Source organism: Formica exsecta, unplaced genomic scaffold (genome assembly GCF_003651465.1).
Source record: "Formica exsecta isolate Colony F162 unplaced genomic scaffold, ASM365146v1 scaffold72, whole genome shotgun sequence".
NCBI lineage: Eukaryota > Metazoa > Arthropoda > Insecta > Hymenoptera > Formicidae > Formica > Formica exsecta.
Window position 1 is genome coordinate 2,820,495 of NW_021853485.1, and position 15,775 is coordinate 2,836,269.

General features: G+C 40.8%; 1 protein-coding gene and 1 long non-coding RNA gene across 4 annotated transcripts; both read right to left on the reverse strand.

The window, feature by feature from the left end:
* Window positions 1-498: 498 nt before the first annotated feature.
* LOC115243473 lies at window positions 499-15,129 on the reverse strand. The gene is given in 6 exon segments (XM_029820521.1): window positions 499-5,146; window positions 10,600-10,917; window positions 11,791-11,824; window positions 14,442-14,477; window positions 14,480-14,558; window positions 14,560-15,129. Coding segments are annotated over 6 exon segments (4,734 nt in total). The 5' UTR covers window positions 14,628-15,129; the 3' UTR covers window positions 499-947.
* On the reverse strand, window positions 6,472-8,291 carry LOC115243474. 3 transcript variants are annotated; one of them, XR_003885230.1, is made up of 3 exons: window positions 8,161-8,291; window positions 7,133-7,214; window positions 6,472-6,576 (listed from the first exon to the last, which is right to left on the reverse strand). It is a non-coding gene; the product is annotated as an uncharacterized LOC115243474 (long non-coding RNA). The 3 variants fall into 3 exon arrangements; XR_003885232.1 differs by having other exon boundaries at window positions 7,133-7,209; window positions 7,748-8,284; XR_003885231.1 differs by having other exon boundaries at window positions 7,748-8,284.
* Window positions 15,130-15,775: the final 646 nt, after the last annotated feature.

Below are 15,775 nucleotides of genomic sequence, written 5' to 3' on the forward strand. Positions count from 1 at the left end.
ACACAATCTTGGTCGAGAAGGACGAAGGAGATGACGGGATATCGGCGTATGATGATGGTCGTTGCATCGGTCTGCACTACCGTCTCTCGTAATGGACGAAGACCATATTATGAGCGTCGATTCCACACAAAATATGCTTTCGTAGATAACTAGCTATATAGAGCTTCATAACGAAACACATTCCTGTTTTTCAGAAAAGGCGGCCTCTAATCTGTGTTAAGTCCATCATCTCGTGATGTTGTAAGATTGTTCGAAGAGAGAGCTTCGGTCTCAAATGTCAGATGTAGAGTGATTTCCGCGAAAACGAAGAATTATACAGCCAATTAGACCGTAGAACCAGGTCTCATTAAGCCCATATAATCACGCGTTAACAAAACTGTGTTTCTTCAGCTTCTTTTTCTTTCTCTCCAATTATCTTCTTTCTCTACAATTAACTATCAAAAATGATTTAATTTATAGATTCTAACAAAACACGTGGCGCATTTTACATAAAATGCACTCAGATAATACTGAATTTATTTTTACGAAAAGAAAAGAATATTTTACTCCCATTAAATAATTCTTGGAAGGAAACAGAAATCTACTTAAACCATAATTAATTTTAAGTCTCTTTATGGGAACAGACCTTGCTTTTAGAAGAAAACCAACGACAAACGTAAGCAAATTTCTAATATAAATAGTCTGATTAGAATTAACTGACAAAGGAGACAATGCGTCGTCTAAAATTATAGTAGTCGATTGGGTAAAATCACAGTTTAGCGATCCACATCGTTGTATAGCGAGCGAGATTAACGGCGATCGTACAAGTGTTCTTATCATCATGTTCAGCGCGGCGCAGACTTGCACCAAGAATTTAAAAGTCCCGGACGGATGTCACTTTTGTCGTAATCAGTTTCTCGCGTATGTAACGCAAAGGGTTTACGACACGGACGAAAAAGGATGACCGATCAGAAGCGATAATCGTCGTTTTTGGTAGCCTCCTCGAAGATGTCATCAAACTCCTTGTCCACTTCGGCGCTGTTGAGATTCATCGCGGGAATCTGCGGCGCCGGAATCAGCAGGCGCAGACTCCCATCGGATATTCCTGGCATGGTGCGACTCCTGGACAGAGCGATCGGACCCTTCGCCGAGTCGCGCGACGAGAAACGTCTGTTCTTCGAGTCCCTCATCTCCGCGGCGCTGTCGTTCGTGGTCGGATTGTCGAAGTACCTGCGTATCTTGTCCTCCATTCTCTTCACGCTGATCGAGGACGAGGACGCCTCGTATTGCTTCTTCATCTTGAAGGACGATGGCGACTTTGGCTTCGTCGGCGGTTTCGGGAGGTAGGACACACCTCGGTTGAGAGGCTGCGGTGAACTGTCGATCTGCGACGGACGCGACGAGCCTTTGGAGAGCGCCAGCTGATGCCACGATTCGGACTTGGACAGGACGATGGATCTGGATGGTTTATTGGCGCAGGACACCAGGTACTCGTCGCTCGGGTCCATTGCGCCGTTTGGAATCGGCGAACGTTCCTTTTGCTCTGTCCCCGGTTTCGGCAGCTCGTACTGTCCCCTGAGCGCGGTGACGCGATTTGTCGGGCCGAATGCCAAAGACGGCGTTACCGACAACAAACCACTGGTGACCACCGGTGGACATTTTGGCTTCTTCGGCGGTTCCAACCTCTTCGGTGGTTCCGGTTTCTTCGATAGTTCCGGCTTCTTCGACGGTTCCAATTTTCTCGGCGACTCCAACCTTCTCGGTGGCTCCAATCTTCTCGGCAAATCCAGTTTTTTCGGCACTTCGGGCGGTAGACACTTCGAAGGCTGATTAAAAGTATTCAGAAGCGGATTAAAGTCGCTGGATTGATTGAAATTGCCGGATTGATTAGCGATGGGCACGTGATGATCGTTTAGCATTACACGCTCGTTCTGTAGCCGGCGAACCAGGCTTTGTTGCAGCATGTTGTGCCGGCGTATCTCCTCCTCGGTCGTGACGCTCTCGTTGTTGGTCGGATGCGACCGGAGTTGCAAGGGCGACGAAGGGGCGGGCAACGCGCCAGTTTCAGGCTCGGAAATACTCAGATACTCGGATCGCGATTCCGGAGTATCCGTGGATGCGACGGTCGCGATCACGCAGGTATATCGCGTGACAACGCCAGCGTCCGCGCTGATGTCCTGATTTTGGATATTCTGCTCCTCCGGCAAAGCGCCGCCGTTCGTATACGAGAAATCTTCGATTTCGCGCGGCGTTACGTTCGATATCTGATTCTCATGAAACGGATCCGTATTAGATTTAATGTACGGCGGATAATTCTGATGTATCTGCGATCGATTATCCATCACTGGTTTAGACGAGAAACAATCTTCGTGTTGCGGATTCGTGTCGAAGATTTGCTCGAGTTGTTTTGGCGATTGATAGCCAAGAGTCGCCGGAAGAGGAACTTTCTCCATCGAATCGGGTGCACGAATGATGTCTTCCTCGACGAGATCGCACACGTTCTTGTTCACCAACGGCAAAGTTTCGTTTTTCGGAGCGTCGTCAGTCGCCACGATACGATAATTTCGATTGTGGTCCAGGATGAAGTGCTTCGGATCCTCGGCAGGACAATATCCTGAATCCAATGTCGCATCGTCGTGTCGAGGCGTTGCCCACTGTTCCCTGGACTCCACTTCCGGCTGGACGGACGCGTTGCTGCACGTGGACGGCGGGCCCGAGACTCTAGGAATCACCCGAAACACGCGTGCCTCCTCCGGATGATGATCGCCGTGGACGCCCGTCTGGACACCCACAGACGAGCTACCTCTCAGCGTCGCATCGATTGGCGCTTTTCCTGCAAATGCACTTCCGGTCGAGTCCTTATTGTCGCGCACCGCGAATGGCTCGAAAATATCCTTCTCGCTGCGGTGGTCGAACTTGTCCCGATCTGTCTGTTCCTCGATCGCGACGCGACGCGGCTGGTTTGGACGATATTGCGATTCTTTCTCAGGATACATTTTAAAGGAAATCTTTCCGTCCACTACACCGACCTTCTCGCTCGACGGCGTGACGTGTTCGTTGCGCTTGCAACGGGATTCCTCATTGTTCCTCGATGTCTTGGATTCCGGAATCCCGGTGTTCTTACTGACGAAGGGCGCGAATTGCTTACAGAAGAGCCGATAATCGAGCCGCCCGTTCTCGGTGACCGTGTTGCTCGACTTGCCCTCGATCTGCCTGTCCGTATGCTCGAGCCACGGTGGTCGCGGGAAGGAAGATTTCTGGAGGTCTTCCTTCGCGTTGAACCTCGCCGGATGCTGTGACTGACGAACGTTGCTGTCCCGATCGAACATAATCCTGGCTTTCTCGCGTAAGGTGTTTCCAGGCGGTGGTGCATTGTCCCTCTGATAGTGATAGCCGGGCGGAGACTTTGGCCTCTGTGTCTTCTCGATCTTTCGAAACAGCGACGAGGGCGCGTGTCTGAAGCCCGCGTCCACCTTCGACGCGTTCGCGAACGGGAAGCCATTGTGTGCTTTGTCGCTGATTGGTGTCTTCTTGTTCGTCTGAGGAGGTATTGGGAAACGTTTCGCTGGTTGCGGTTTAGGGGACAGTTTGTTTTCCATCTCGTTCGCGGCGGATGGTTTATCGAAAGCGGTCTTGATGTTCGAGAACCGGCTATTCCAGTTCTCGTTTGTCAATGACGACATATCTGTCACCTTGGTGTACCCAAAAGATTTGGCGAAGGCAGGCGCGGCGTTGTACGCCTGCGGCTCGTTGTTTCGGTTGATCAGGGCGAGGAACTTTTTGTCGTTCTCCGTTTTGGGATGGAACGATGGCACGGCAAGATTGGACGCGTTTGCGGTGACCTTGTCGCCAACGTTGATGGGACGTCGTAGCAGAACGCAGCCGGGATTATCAAGACTCTCGGCTTGTAGCTTCAGATAGCTCGGTATGTCAACGGTGTTGGCGCGCTTGATTTTCGACTTTTTCGCCGTAAATTTGTTGTTATTATTATTGTTGTTGTTGCACTTGCTTGCGCTGATCAATTCTGCACGTTGCCGAAGCGCTGCCGCGAGCTTCGTCACTTGACTCTGCTCCTCACTCGCCTTCCTGATCGCGGTTTCTTCGTCGTCGCTCTCCTTCTCTTGATAACTGTCTACGCTACCTCGATGTCGGGCCTGATGCATATTCGATTCACCGCTCACTGTGTCCGGCCGATCTGCGTAAGCGATCTGCGCCGGAATCAGCGAGCGATACGCAACGGTATCCTCGCGAGAGTCCTTGTTCTTGTCACGCAAAGACTGACGCTGATTAATCACATCCTTCGTATACTTGTCGTGGATCTCCTCCACGTGTCTATCGTTACTCGTCGCGTTACGCGACGCGGGTAGCAACGATTCCCGTCGAGCCGATACTTGGTCGTTCAGCCTTGCCAAATCAGCGCTGCTCTCCTCCAGCTGCTTTCTTGCGTGCGCGATTTCTTCGGCGGAGACACCGATGGTATGCCTGACAGCGCGTCGCTTCCGTCCAGGCGATGCGACGACGATGCCACTCTGTGCCCCGATTGTCCTGCCGTTCTCACCGACCTCCGTTTCTGTCTTCTCTTTTTCTTCTGGCACTTGTAGTCGCGATAGCAAACTGGACACCAGTCGCAGGAAGTGAAGCTTGCTTGTAGGATCCGACACTCCACCGTACTTGGCGAGTGTCGCAACGTCCGTGCGTTCTAGAGTCTCGCGCAAACGCGAGAGTGCGGTCTGGATGTCCGACAGCAGCAGATCCTCCAGGAACTTGAGCTCGTCCTTCTTCGGCTCGGGATCGTCCTCGTGGCCGTCGAGCAACGCCTGTTCCAAGGAGCGGCGCGCGCGGATACGATCAGGGCCGCTACTCTCGGATTCGGCGAACGACGTCGCCGTCGGTTCGTCGCCGCCGCCTCGTCGGCAACCCGTTGCCAGGGACAGCTCGAGCGCTTCGCGTAGACGTTCTACCAGTACCGGCAATGAATTCCACTCACCGACTGCTACGCCGGGGCCGCTGCCAACCCGACGACACTGCTGTCCGCTGCTACCGTCGTCGGCGATGGTCGTCGATGGTATCCCAACCCTCGGCTCACTTGGTTTCGCTTGTCCCGCGGCCACCCCCGGACTTGGCACGCCGTCGTCCGACGACGCGCTTCTTGTGACAGCCGCCAGCTCTGTTGAAGAGGAACAGATCGAACAATAGTTCAGAGATTATATTAGAGTCTTATAATTTGTACATATCTTATCTAAGTAAGTTAAGATATATCGAGCCTTTATATATCTTAGCCTTTTCAAACATTCTATTATGGATTACTTGATTTGATAGGATTTTCATTGATTGAATTATTTTATCTCCTATCGCATTTTTTATTTTTTGCAATTGATGTGATCTTTGCTAATGCATTCTTTGAGGCAATCATAAATTTATCCTTGTATTAGATTTTAAAAATATTTCAGAAATAAGTTTCTAATAACTTCCAAGATATATAAAATTTATATTATGTATCAAATTATTATAATATGTATCAAAATAATGGAAAGATGGAAAGATTATTGATCTCAAATAAGATAAAGCAAAATAAGAATATTATAATGTTTAATAAATCAGTTAATTATTTTTTGTATAAATATAAAAGTGCATAAAATTATAAATTATTTGCAATTAATAGAGAAGTAATTTTATAGCATTGAAATAAAATTACACTTTTATACAATTTGGAGAAAGCATACCTACTATGTTTTCTGACCGAACGGAGAAAATGTATCAGCGTCAAAATATTGTTTTGATAGCAGAAGAAAACTCACTGCTTCTCTGCCAAAACGATCGCTATTTTTAATTCACGATTGAAAAGTCCGAGCATAAATCTTGACAAGTGGTGCTTATCTTTCTCTTTCTCACGAAGACTGAGATATATTCAATTACTCGCATTTATTGTTTACATTGAACATTCGCGTATCTTGCTTTTTGAAATGATTTCACGATAATTTATTATATGAAAAAATATATATATATTTTTTTTTGTAAAAAGATTTTATAAGAAAGATTATATTATTTTGTTAACAATATAATGACACAATAAAAATAACGTTTGCGGACAACAAACTGTAACACAAAACTTCTAAATTACACAACTATTTTTTATCAAATTTGGAACATAAAATCAGTGTTTCGATAGTAATTCACTTTTCTTGTAATGACATACATTATAGTTAATCATTTCGAGACTCTCAGAGATACATATACATATCACTAAATATTTTTATTATAATAATGAAAATTAGCATAATTAAAAATAATCTACATATATGTCTGTCAGTTTTTATAATTATAGTTTTGTTGTACTCTTGTTGCATAATGTTAATATCTTGATTAATTATCATACATCTTTTTGTCTTTCTTCGTTATCTTTCATATTTTCTACGCAATAAATTCTAATTTTATACGCGTTAAACTAATTTCAAAAATAGAAAATTTCTCAAGATTTAATGTACTTCATCGATGGTATCCCAACCCTCGGCTCACTTGGTTTCGCTTGTCCCGCGGCCACCCCCGGACTTGGCACGCCGTCGTCCGACGACGCGCTTCTTGTGACAGCCGCCAGCTCTGTTGAAGAGGAACAGATCGAACAATAGTTCAGAGATTATATTAGAGTCTTATAATTTGTACATATCTTATCTAAGTAAGTTAAGATATATCGAGCCTTTATATATCTTAGCCTTTTCAAACATTCTATTATGGATTACTTGATTTGATAGGATTTTCATTGATTGAATTATTTTATCTCCTATCGCATTTTTTATTTTTTGCAATTGATGTGATCTTTGCTAATGCATTCTTTGAGGCAATCATAAATTTATCCTTGTATTAGATTTTAAAAATATTTCAGAAATAAGTTTCTAATAACTTCCAAGATATATAAAATTTATATTATGTATCAAATTATTATAATATGTATCAAAATAATGGAAAGATGGAAAGATTATTGATCTCAAATAAGATAAAGCAAAATAAGAATATTATAATGTTTAATAAATCAGTTAATTATTTTTTGTATAAATATAAAAGTGCATAAAATTATAAATTATTTGCAATTAATAGAGAAGTAATTTTATAGCATTGAAATAAAATTACACTTTTATACAATTTGGAGAAAGCATACCTACTATGTTTTCTGACCGAACGGAGAAAATGTATCAGCGTCAAAATATTGTTTTGATAGCAGAAGAAAACTCACTGCTTCTCTGCCAAAACAATCGCTATTTTTAATTCACGATTGAAAAGTCCGAGCATAAATCTTGACAAGTGGTGCTTATCTTTCTCTTTCTCACGAAGACTGAGATATATTCAATTACTCGCATTTATTGTTTACATTGAACATTCGCGTATCTTGCTTTTTGAAATGATTTCACGATAATTTATTACTTGACGAGAACACACTCGTCTCTTTCACAAAGATTTTCGAAATATTTAATATTTATTTTTGAAAGCACCTGTCTTACTTGTCACTCGTTTTACACTCGGATTATTGCATCGCGCTGTCAGATATATTGCATAAAAATAGCGATATAATTATTCCACAAAATATATATAAAAAACGATACCAATAGCAAAACACTAGAAAATATTCGGATAATTAAAGGAAATACTACTTCCCTATCAAAACGATCGGCTTTAATTCACGATAGATGCGCTCGACTATAAATCTCTTTGACAAGTAGTATTTTTTCCAAACAGCTCGAGTTAAAAACCAAATTACGACGTATAATTTTCGCACATTAGCACCGATGTTCTCCGACTCGTTACTCGTTTCGCGCTCGCTTATCGTTGCCCGAGGAAGCACGCGTTCTCCAAACGTGCGCTTCGCACGTCCGACCAACTCGGAATATCTCTCTTCCGCACGTCAACGTGTCGCGCGTTTTAAGACACGCGCGAGGAGATGCGCGGGACGCGGAAAGAGCAGTTTGTTAGAAGCATTGTAAAACAACCGGTTTCCGCTCGTCGCGCGAATCCGCGTCGCTTCGCGCGCGCGCACGCGAGCTTCAACGCGACTCGGGCACTCGACTATATCGCGGAGATATGGATTGATATCCTCCTGTCTCGGGGGATGCGCGAGAAGACGCTCGAGGGAGAGAACGATGAGTTCCGATCGCTATTCGCAACTGACAGTGGAACACACAGTATTTTTACCGGCGTGTATCTCTCGTGCCGCTGCGCGATTTTTTCGCGGCTCGCCGAGCGGAAGAGAAAGAGGAGGAGAGTTAGAGCGCGGCGCGAGGAGAGAGCCGAGAGGCGCGAGAGAAGCTGACCGGCTTCGGAGGCTATCGCGCGCGCACACGCTCGCTTTATTTAAAACAACGCACGGGGATCCTCTCCGCGGGGATTTATTTTCGGTCGCTCGTTCGACGCCTGCCGCAGCTGCTCGCGAAGCGAAGCGAGGCGAGGCGAGGAGCTAAACTACCCGCGCGCACAAAGCGAGTCCGCCCCGAAAATTGCACTCGCGTTTCTTTATCTTAGCGCGAGCACCATCTCTTACAACAGCTTATTATATATAGTTGAGCATCGCCAGCTGTCATTCATTACATCGCGATGTAATACAACTTCGTGTTTCATTTCCTTCTCATTTTTATTTTTGGAAACGAAAGCGCGTTAGAACAATAATAATGATAATAATAATAATAAAGTAAAGTAGAGGGAAGTTAGGCTGAAAAATCCAGAAATAATGATGACTAGCGGTTTTTCTCCTTATTCATATTAATGGTGGTTGAAAGCGAAGTCATACACTCGTATGGATGCTGATTTAGAATTGAGGATATAAAACAAATAGAGTCACGTAATGTGCTTTATGGCAGATGAACGCGCACAGATACATAACATTGGTCGCACCCCAATTGCCGTGTTCTACATTGCTATCGCTCCCATTCCTCTTTCCGGATGAAACAATTTACACAGCGTACCTTTCTCTTTGTAGATTATTATAGACATGATACAATGAATCAATTATAATCAAAAATGACATTTTCTTTTATTTTTATGAAAGAATCAGTAACGTTTACGTGCGTTTCGTGAATAATATGCATTCTCTCGTTTTTGCGTTTATCTAAAAGAATTTGCATTGATTTATTCAAAATAATGACAAATTTTTTACTTTATATATTTTAACGTTATATTTTTAAACACACTACGTTTCAGTTTGTAATGCTTTTCTTTTTATTGTTTCTGTGCCAATTTTGCTGTTCTTTCTTTTTTTCTCTGCTCCTCTCTTTATTGTCCTTCATCTCGTTCATTGTCTCAATCTACGACTGCTATTTATCTCTTTGTTTCTGTTAACAATTCTATTTTAACTGTTTTTGTGATATGTCATAATATTTCATATTATAAGAATTTACATCGAACATTTCGATTGCATAGCATCAATCGTATCATAATTATGCTAGGTGTCCCAGAGACACCTGCTAATGACAGATTCTTAAGATTTGGAGGCAATTTTTCTTCCACGAAAAAGTCGAGACATCAATAATATTCGAATTATAAGCAATTCAAAAAAAGAAGGACTTTTCTGCAAAATTACACTTTATGAAGAGTTAAAAGATTACCAAAACTACAAGATTACTCTTTTTCAATTAATTTTAAATAGAGTTTATTTTAATAGAATTTTAATGTAAGGCTTACTTACAAAGATATATAATAGCAAAAATTGGAAACTTAAAAAAAAAAAAACGACCTTGCTCGATATTATCGTTGAAGAAAAATCGTCTCCAAATGATCTCGAGCATCTGTCGTCAGCAGGTGGTGCGGTGACCCTGGAACACCCTGTATATCGCTGTGAGAGCGTGAGATTTGTAAATAACGCGGGAACTTCTGTGTACCGTGACCGAAATAGTTCGCGTAAGAAGGTTTAGATTTCCTTGAAACATGCCATGCGAGAAACGCAGATCGCTGTATATTCGCAGCGAGCTATCCCGCTGACGTCGCTATTCAAATAAACGCCGCGAACGTCTATGCGAATAATGGCAGCGCTAACGCAAACACGTCGACGACTTGGTGAGCAACGACGATTGGTTCCGACAAGCGCGATGGTAAACACGATGGTAAACGCCGTAAATTTGCGCCCAACTTATTTAATAGAATTTCTATTCCGGAGCCGCAAAATGTTGTAGAAACTTACAATCTTAATAGATCAACGGTAGATTTTCGATCTTTGAATTCGATTGAGATTAATTTTACCTCAACTATATTTTGTCGAATCGAAAATAAAGAGCTTCTTGCGAGAATTGGAGCGCGATCCACGTAGCAAAATTTTATTACTTATTTAATCTCAAAAGTAGCCGCGTGCTTTAATTACAATTCGGTTTTTAACTTCAAGTTTTATTTTTCTCAAGTTTATATAAAATTATATAAAAATATTATATGAAAAATATATAAAAATATCATATAAAAATATCATATAAAAAATTCTCTTTCTAATAAAGTATTTTCAGAAAGGAGATATCAAAACATAATGACAGCCGATAAAATTTTCAAATTTCTTAGAAATCCAAGTTGTTTGTGAAATCCCTGCTATTTCAGCGACGTACTTTTCCTGCGTTAAAAATCTCCAAATATTACAAACGTAAGCATTACACCAACCTGAGTCCGACGTTTCTTCTTTTTGCGACTCTTCGCGACTCGATGTCTCCGTTTCTATTTTCTCCTTAATTTCCTCTTGTTCTTCCTCCTTAATTTCCTCTTGTTCTTCCTCTTTAATTTCCCCCTTGACTTCCTCTTGTTCAGTCTCCGTAACTTCCTCTCGCTGCTCTTTTTCGGATTCCTTCGTAGATGACTTTTCCGATAATTCTGGACTATCCGATTCTTCTGTTAAGCTTGCTACCTCCTCTCTGTTGCTGACCTCCTCTGTTTTCGCTGTCTCTTCCTGAGTATCATCTTGTTCTGACACGTCCTGCGGATCTGCAAAAGCAAGATGATTGAAGATGACAATCCGTCAACGCAAGTGCATCAAATTGTACATTAATAGAAAAGAGATGAGAAGCAATCATTCGCAGTAAAAATGGAAATTTTTTTTGTTTCGATAATGAGTGAGTGCGATGATGCTTGAAAAATAGAGCCTTTGATGTGTAAATTGCCAAACTTTATGTATCATAGAATAAAATGCTTAATGTTGCCCGTGAAGGCAGCAGGCTGATGATTTTTTTGTCATTTCGATTTCTGCATAAATACATCGTCAAAAATTACAAAATTTCACAAAATAGTTACAGATGTGGCGATCTGTTATTACATTTGATGAGCGTTTTAATAATATAGCTTCTAGAGCGTCTCGTATTCTGTGAGTCGAAGAGAGAGACTTAAAAGCGATGAGATAAGAATGCGCTTTGAATTGGCGTTTTTTTTTAATTTCAATTCCTGTCGAGAAGAAGAGAATAAATGTGATGCTTATTATTTTTGGCCGTTTTGCAGAGCTGCATAAAGATCGATGACGTAGGTCGGCGAACGCTTCTTGTTAATAAACAGTGGCAGCGGCGAATGCAAACGGCGTTACATCGCGGTAATGCGATGGGAAATGTAAACTCTTCGCACCCCAGCCGAGGCAGTAGACAGAGGTACGTTTTCAGAGTGCTGTTGTCCAGAATCTTTGGTTAATAATGCTCTGCATTCCGTTACACATCATACGATTGATCATACTGATGAACATTACATTTTTTGCGCGCATACGCTGAATTACGCTCGTTCCCTCGTGACTTCTTCCCGACTGACACTCGTTTATCTATCTACGATGATATTCAAGTAACACGGTCGTGACGGAGCTCGTAAAGGGGCCCTCACCTTCTATTTCCGACATTTCGGCACGCCGCTTCGACTGGACGCCTAGAAAAATAAATATTATATATGTAATTTTCCATTTTTCTCTCATAAAAATAATTCTTAGTAAAATAAAAATATTTTTATCAAATAATTATTATTTTTAAAAATATCGAAGGCACAGAGGATTCTGGAGCTTAAGGATATGATCTACTAAAACATTTTAACTTAGTTATGGAATTCTGATATTGTAAAAATTGTCTCACAAAATCGTAACTTTATTTGCAGATTTTATAATATATAAAAAATTATTCATGACAGTGTAATGTGTATTTTGAAGGATATAAATTTATGATAAAAAACTTTGTTAATTTTATGTTTAATTCAGATTACAGACTGCGATCACGTGTCGAAATAATGGAATCCAAATCAGACGCGATACGACAGGGATACGCAGTTGGATCAAACGTCTACCGTCGCGATGTTCCTAGATTTGTCGATAGACAGATCTACTTTGTCATCGATAGTGGCAGAGGTAGAAGAGGGAAGCGGATGCTAAGCATGCCGAGGCAGCCTTTCGTGGCTTTGAGGGCCGTTTCGCGCGAAAATAGCTCTGACCCGTTTTCGTGATACGTTCGAAAATTAGGAAGAAGAGGACTAGACGCATGCACAGCGCACAACAGCGTTGATTTGCACGCGGGACGACCATGATAGGTAGGCGGTAGTGGCGAACGCGCGATGCCACGAGGTCGCGCTTTATAAATAGGCCGGGCGAGTTGCAGCGTAGGTAGATGCCTACAAATGCCTCCCTCGAGAAAGTGTGTTCGCATTTTCGCTCGCGGAGATTCCCCATCAAAATTGCGACGCGTAGACTTGGTGAATAAAATTGTCGGTAGAATCGATGGGCCGAAAGAGTCGGAAATAAATTTCGTTCGCCCACTTATCTCCGTTCGCTTACTTCCCTTCATCACTTACTCTATCGATTCTACAAATTGTTGGAAGAGAGGAAGAGGGGAATAATTAAAAGATCTCTTACAATAGTGTGATTTAATGCTCTCTCCCTTTTAAAAAATTGAGGAAAATAATCAAGAGAGAGTTAATCTCTTTTCAATTTTTTAAAGCTAATATTTCTAGGTGTTTGACAAAAGTAAAATTAATTCTGTTGTATTGGATTGCTCTTAGTACTCCTGATTTGACGTAAAGTTTTCACGAAAAGAGAGACGCTTAAAAGATGCTTTAAATGTTCAGATACTTTTTTAGATCCTTCTCAGATATTTTTTCAATTCTTTTTTGTTTAAAGGCAAATCAAGTGGCTTATTTTCTTTATCTATAGCCCATTAGCTTTCCTTGAAATAGATAAATAAACAACTTGCTATTTGATTTGATAGTCAACTTCACGTACTCGTGATGTTCACGTGGCGTTACAACATTTTCTTCCAGAGATCGGAAATGTTTAACTGCAATCTTTGATTCATCTCTCCCGTCTTATTACTATACGTTCCGATTGTGACTTTTAGTAAATGATACCACGTGGCAACATGCCAAGGATCACTTCGCCATTCTGTTACTTGAAGCTCGCCGAGTCACGATGGCGATTTCGTCGAATTTTCGCTTCGTCGATGGTCACGTATTTTCGGATACAAAGCCGGAATGCGAAGTTTCCGAAGAATGCAGATCGCGTCTCCAAATAAATTTAATGAAGTTATAGCGAAAGATGCTTTGACAAAAGCTACGAGAAAGCGGAACTCGTGTATGGAAAGAACGTGCTATTTTAAAGTAGAGAGTACCACCGAAATATCTATTAAATCTGTCCTAATTATATATTTGGAATTATTTAGACATATATAGTAATCACAGTCGTAAATAATAACTTTGTAGGAAATCTTTAACTCAATTTTTTTGCCTCTCTTGCGCGCATTAAAAATAAAAGAAAATAGTGAACATTGCCATGTATAACATATGATTTTTATAATTATGAAAAAATATATATATATATTTTTTTGTAAAAAGATTTTATAAGAAAGATTATATTATTTTGTTAACAATATAATGACACAATAAAAATAACGTTTGCGGACAACAAACTGTAACACAAAACTTCTAAATTACACAACTATTTTTTATCAAATTTGGAACATAAAATCAGTGTTTCGATAGTAATTCACTTTTCTTGTAATGACATACATTATAGTTAATCATTTCGAGACTCTCAGAGATACATATACATATCACTAAATATTTTTATTATAATAATGAAAATTAGCATAATTAAAAATAATCTACATATATGTCTGTCAGTTTTTATAATTATAGTTTTGTTGTACTCTTGTTGCATAATGTTAATATCTTGATTAATTATCATACATCTTTTTGTCTTTCTTCGTTATCTTTCATATTTTCTACGCAATAAATTCTAATTTTATACGCGTTAAACTAATTTCAAAAATAGAAAATTTCTCAAGATTTAATGTACTTCAGAAAAATAACTCGACAAAAAAGTATGCCAAGGGATTGATCACTATACGACATTTTACACAATAATCTTCAATAAATCTTCGATATATATATACAATCCAAATGTATCGTTACGATGAGCCGGTTATTGTCTCGAAAGGATTACGGATTCGGGAAGATGCGAAATTCGAACGGAACTGCCGAAAGGGCTGGGATTTTACCTTTAAGGATCGGAGGACCAGCGTCGGCAGTAGGTAGGGGTGGCCCACAAGCCTTCGGGAGACTGCGTTCGTCTCGCCACCGCCAAACTCTCGCCGTTCCGATGGTTATTGCTGGCCGACAGTGGTGGTGGCGACGGTGCGCCGCGCTGGATGATGCTTCGCTATCAACGCCGCCGTTAAAAGCATAGCGTCACCGGGCCCAAATTAGACGGCCCGAAATAGCGGAATTATTGGCGGCGGCGCGCATAGCCGGCTTGGACACGACACACCACGGTATCCGGTCGCGGAGACCGAGCGAGAGAACGCTTCCGCTACCGGTATATACGGCTCGATCACCTGGCATCAATTCGGAGGACATCCTCTGTGCTCTTTTGTGTTCCGAAGAGAGTGGATGTTATCTGCTTCTAGAGAAGAGGAAATATACTCGCTACAAAAGTGCCACGTGGAAATGTCTTAATCGCGATGAGGGAAACGCACTGTTTATCATCGTCTATGGCAACGATAAATAAATTGATTGAAATGTTTTAAATTGATTGGATATTGAAGTGATCGAGTTTAAGTTAAAACTCTTTATATTGCGATTGTGAATAAATAAATGAGCAATTACGAATTAATATCTGTTCAGTGTTACGGAAAAACATACTTCTAATATCTAGTTTTCTAAAATTTTTAATGTTTTATTGTTTATAGAAATTTTTACGTGAAATGGTAGATAAACATTTTTGGATTATTGTTCAAAACTTGAAATGACTATGAAAAAAAAAATTATGATGCATGTATTGTAATTATTCTTTCTATAAATATGATGAAATATTTATATAAATAATCTTAAGCATTATTTAATTATATTTCTCAGCTTCTGCTTAAATATTATTTGAGTGTAAAAATATGTATCATTTAAATAATTTTCTGACTGTTGTATAGCAAGAATTTATGCTTATATACATTAAGAGTTATTTCTCCTTTTACTTACATTTCTTTAGCTTATGTAGTAATAAAATACGTTTATATTTATTATGTGTTGAGATAAAGCAGTTATAAAAAGAGCTTTCCTATAAATAAATCAAAGTCTTTTGCAAGTTAATCAAAATTATATATACATATATAATAGATTTTTAATTTTATTTTTATAACTGAAAACCAAATCGTTAATTCACAATAGTCAAGCAACAGTCCAACTTATCATAGATTTAATTAGTAGAAAGTTTGAAAGCTTTCGTTCGCTACCTGTTACATATCATGAAAGTTATTTCGTTTGCTGGCATCGATGTCACTCGCATGCCATCCTGCATACCGTACGGTCCGTACGCGCTTGTCACGTCATCATCTTCTTG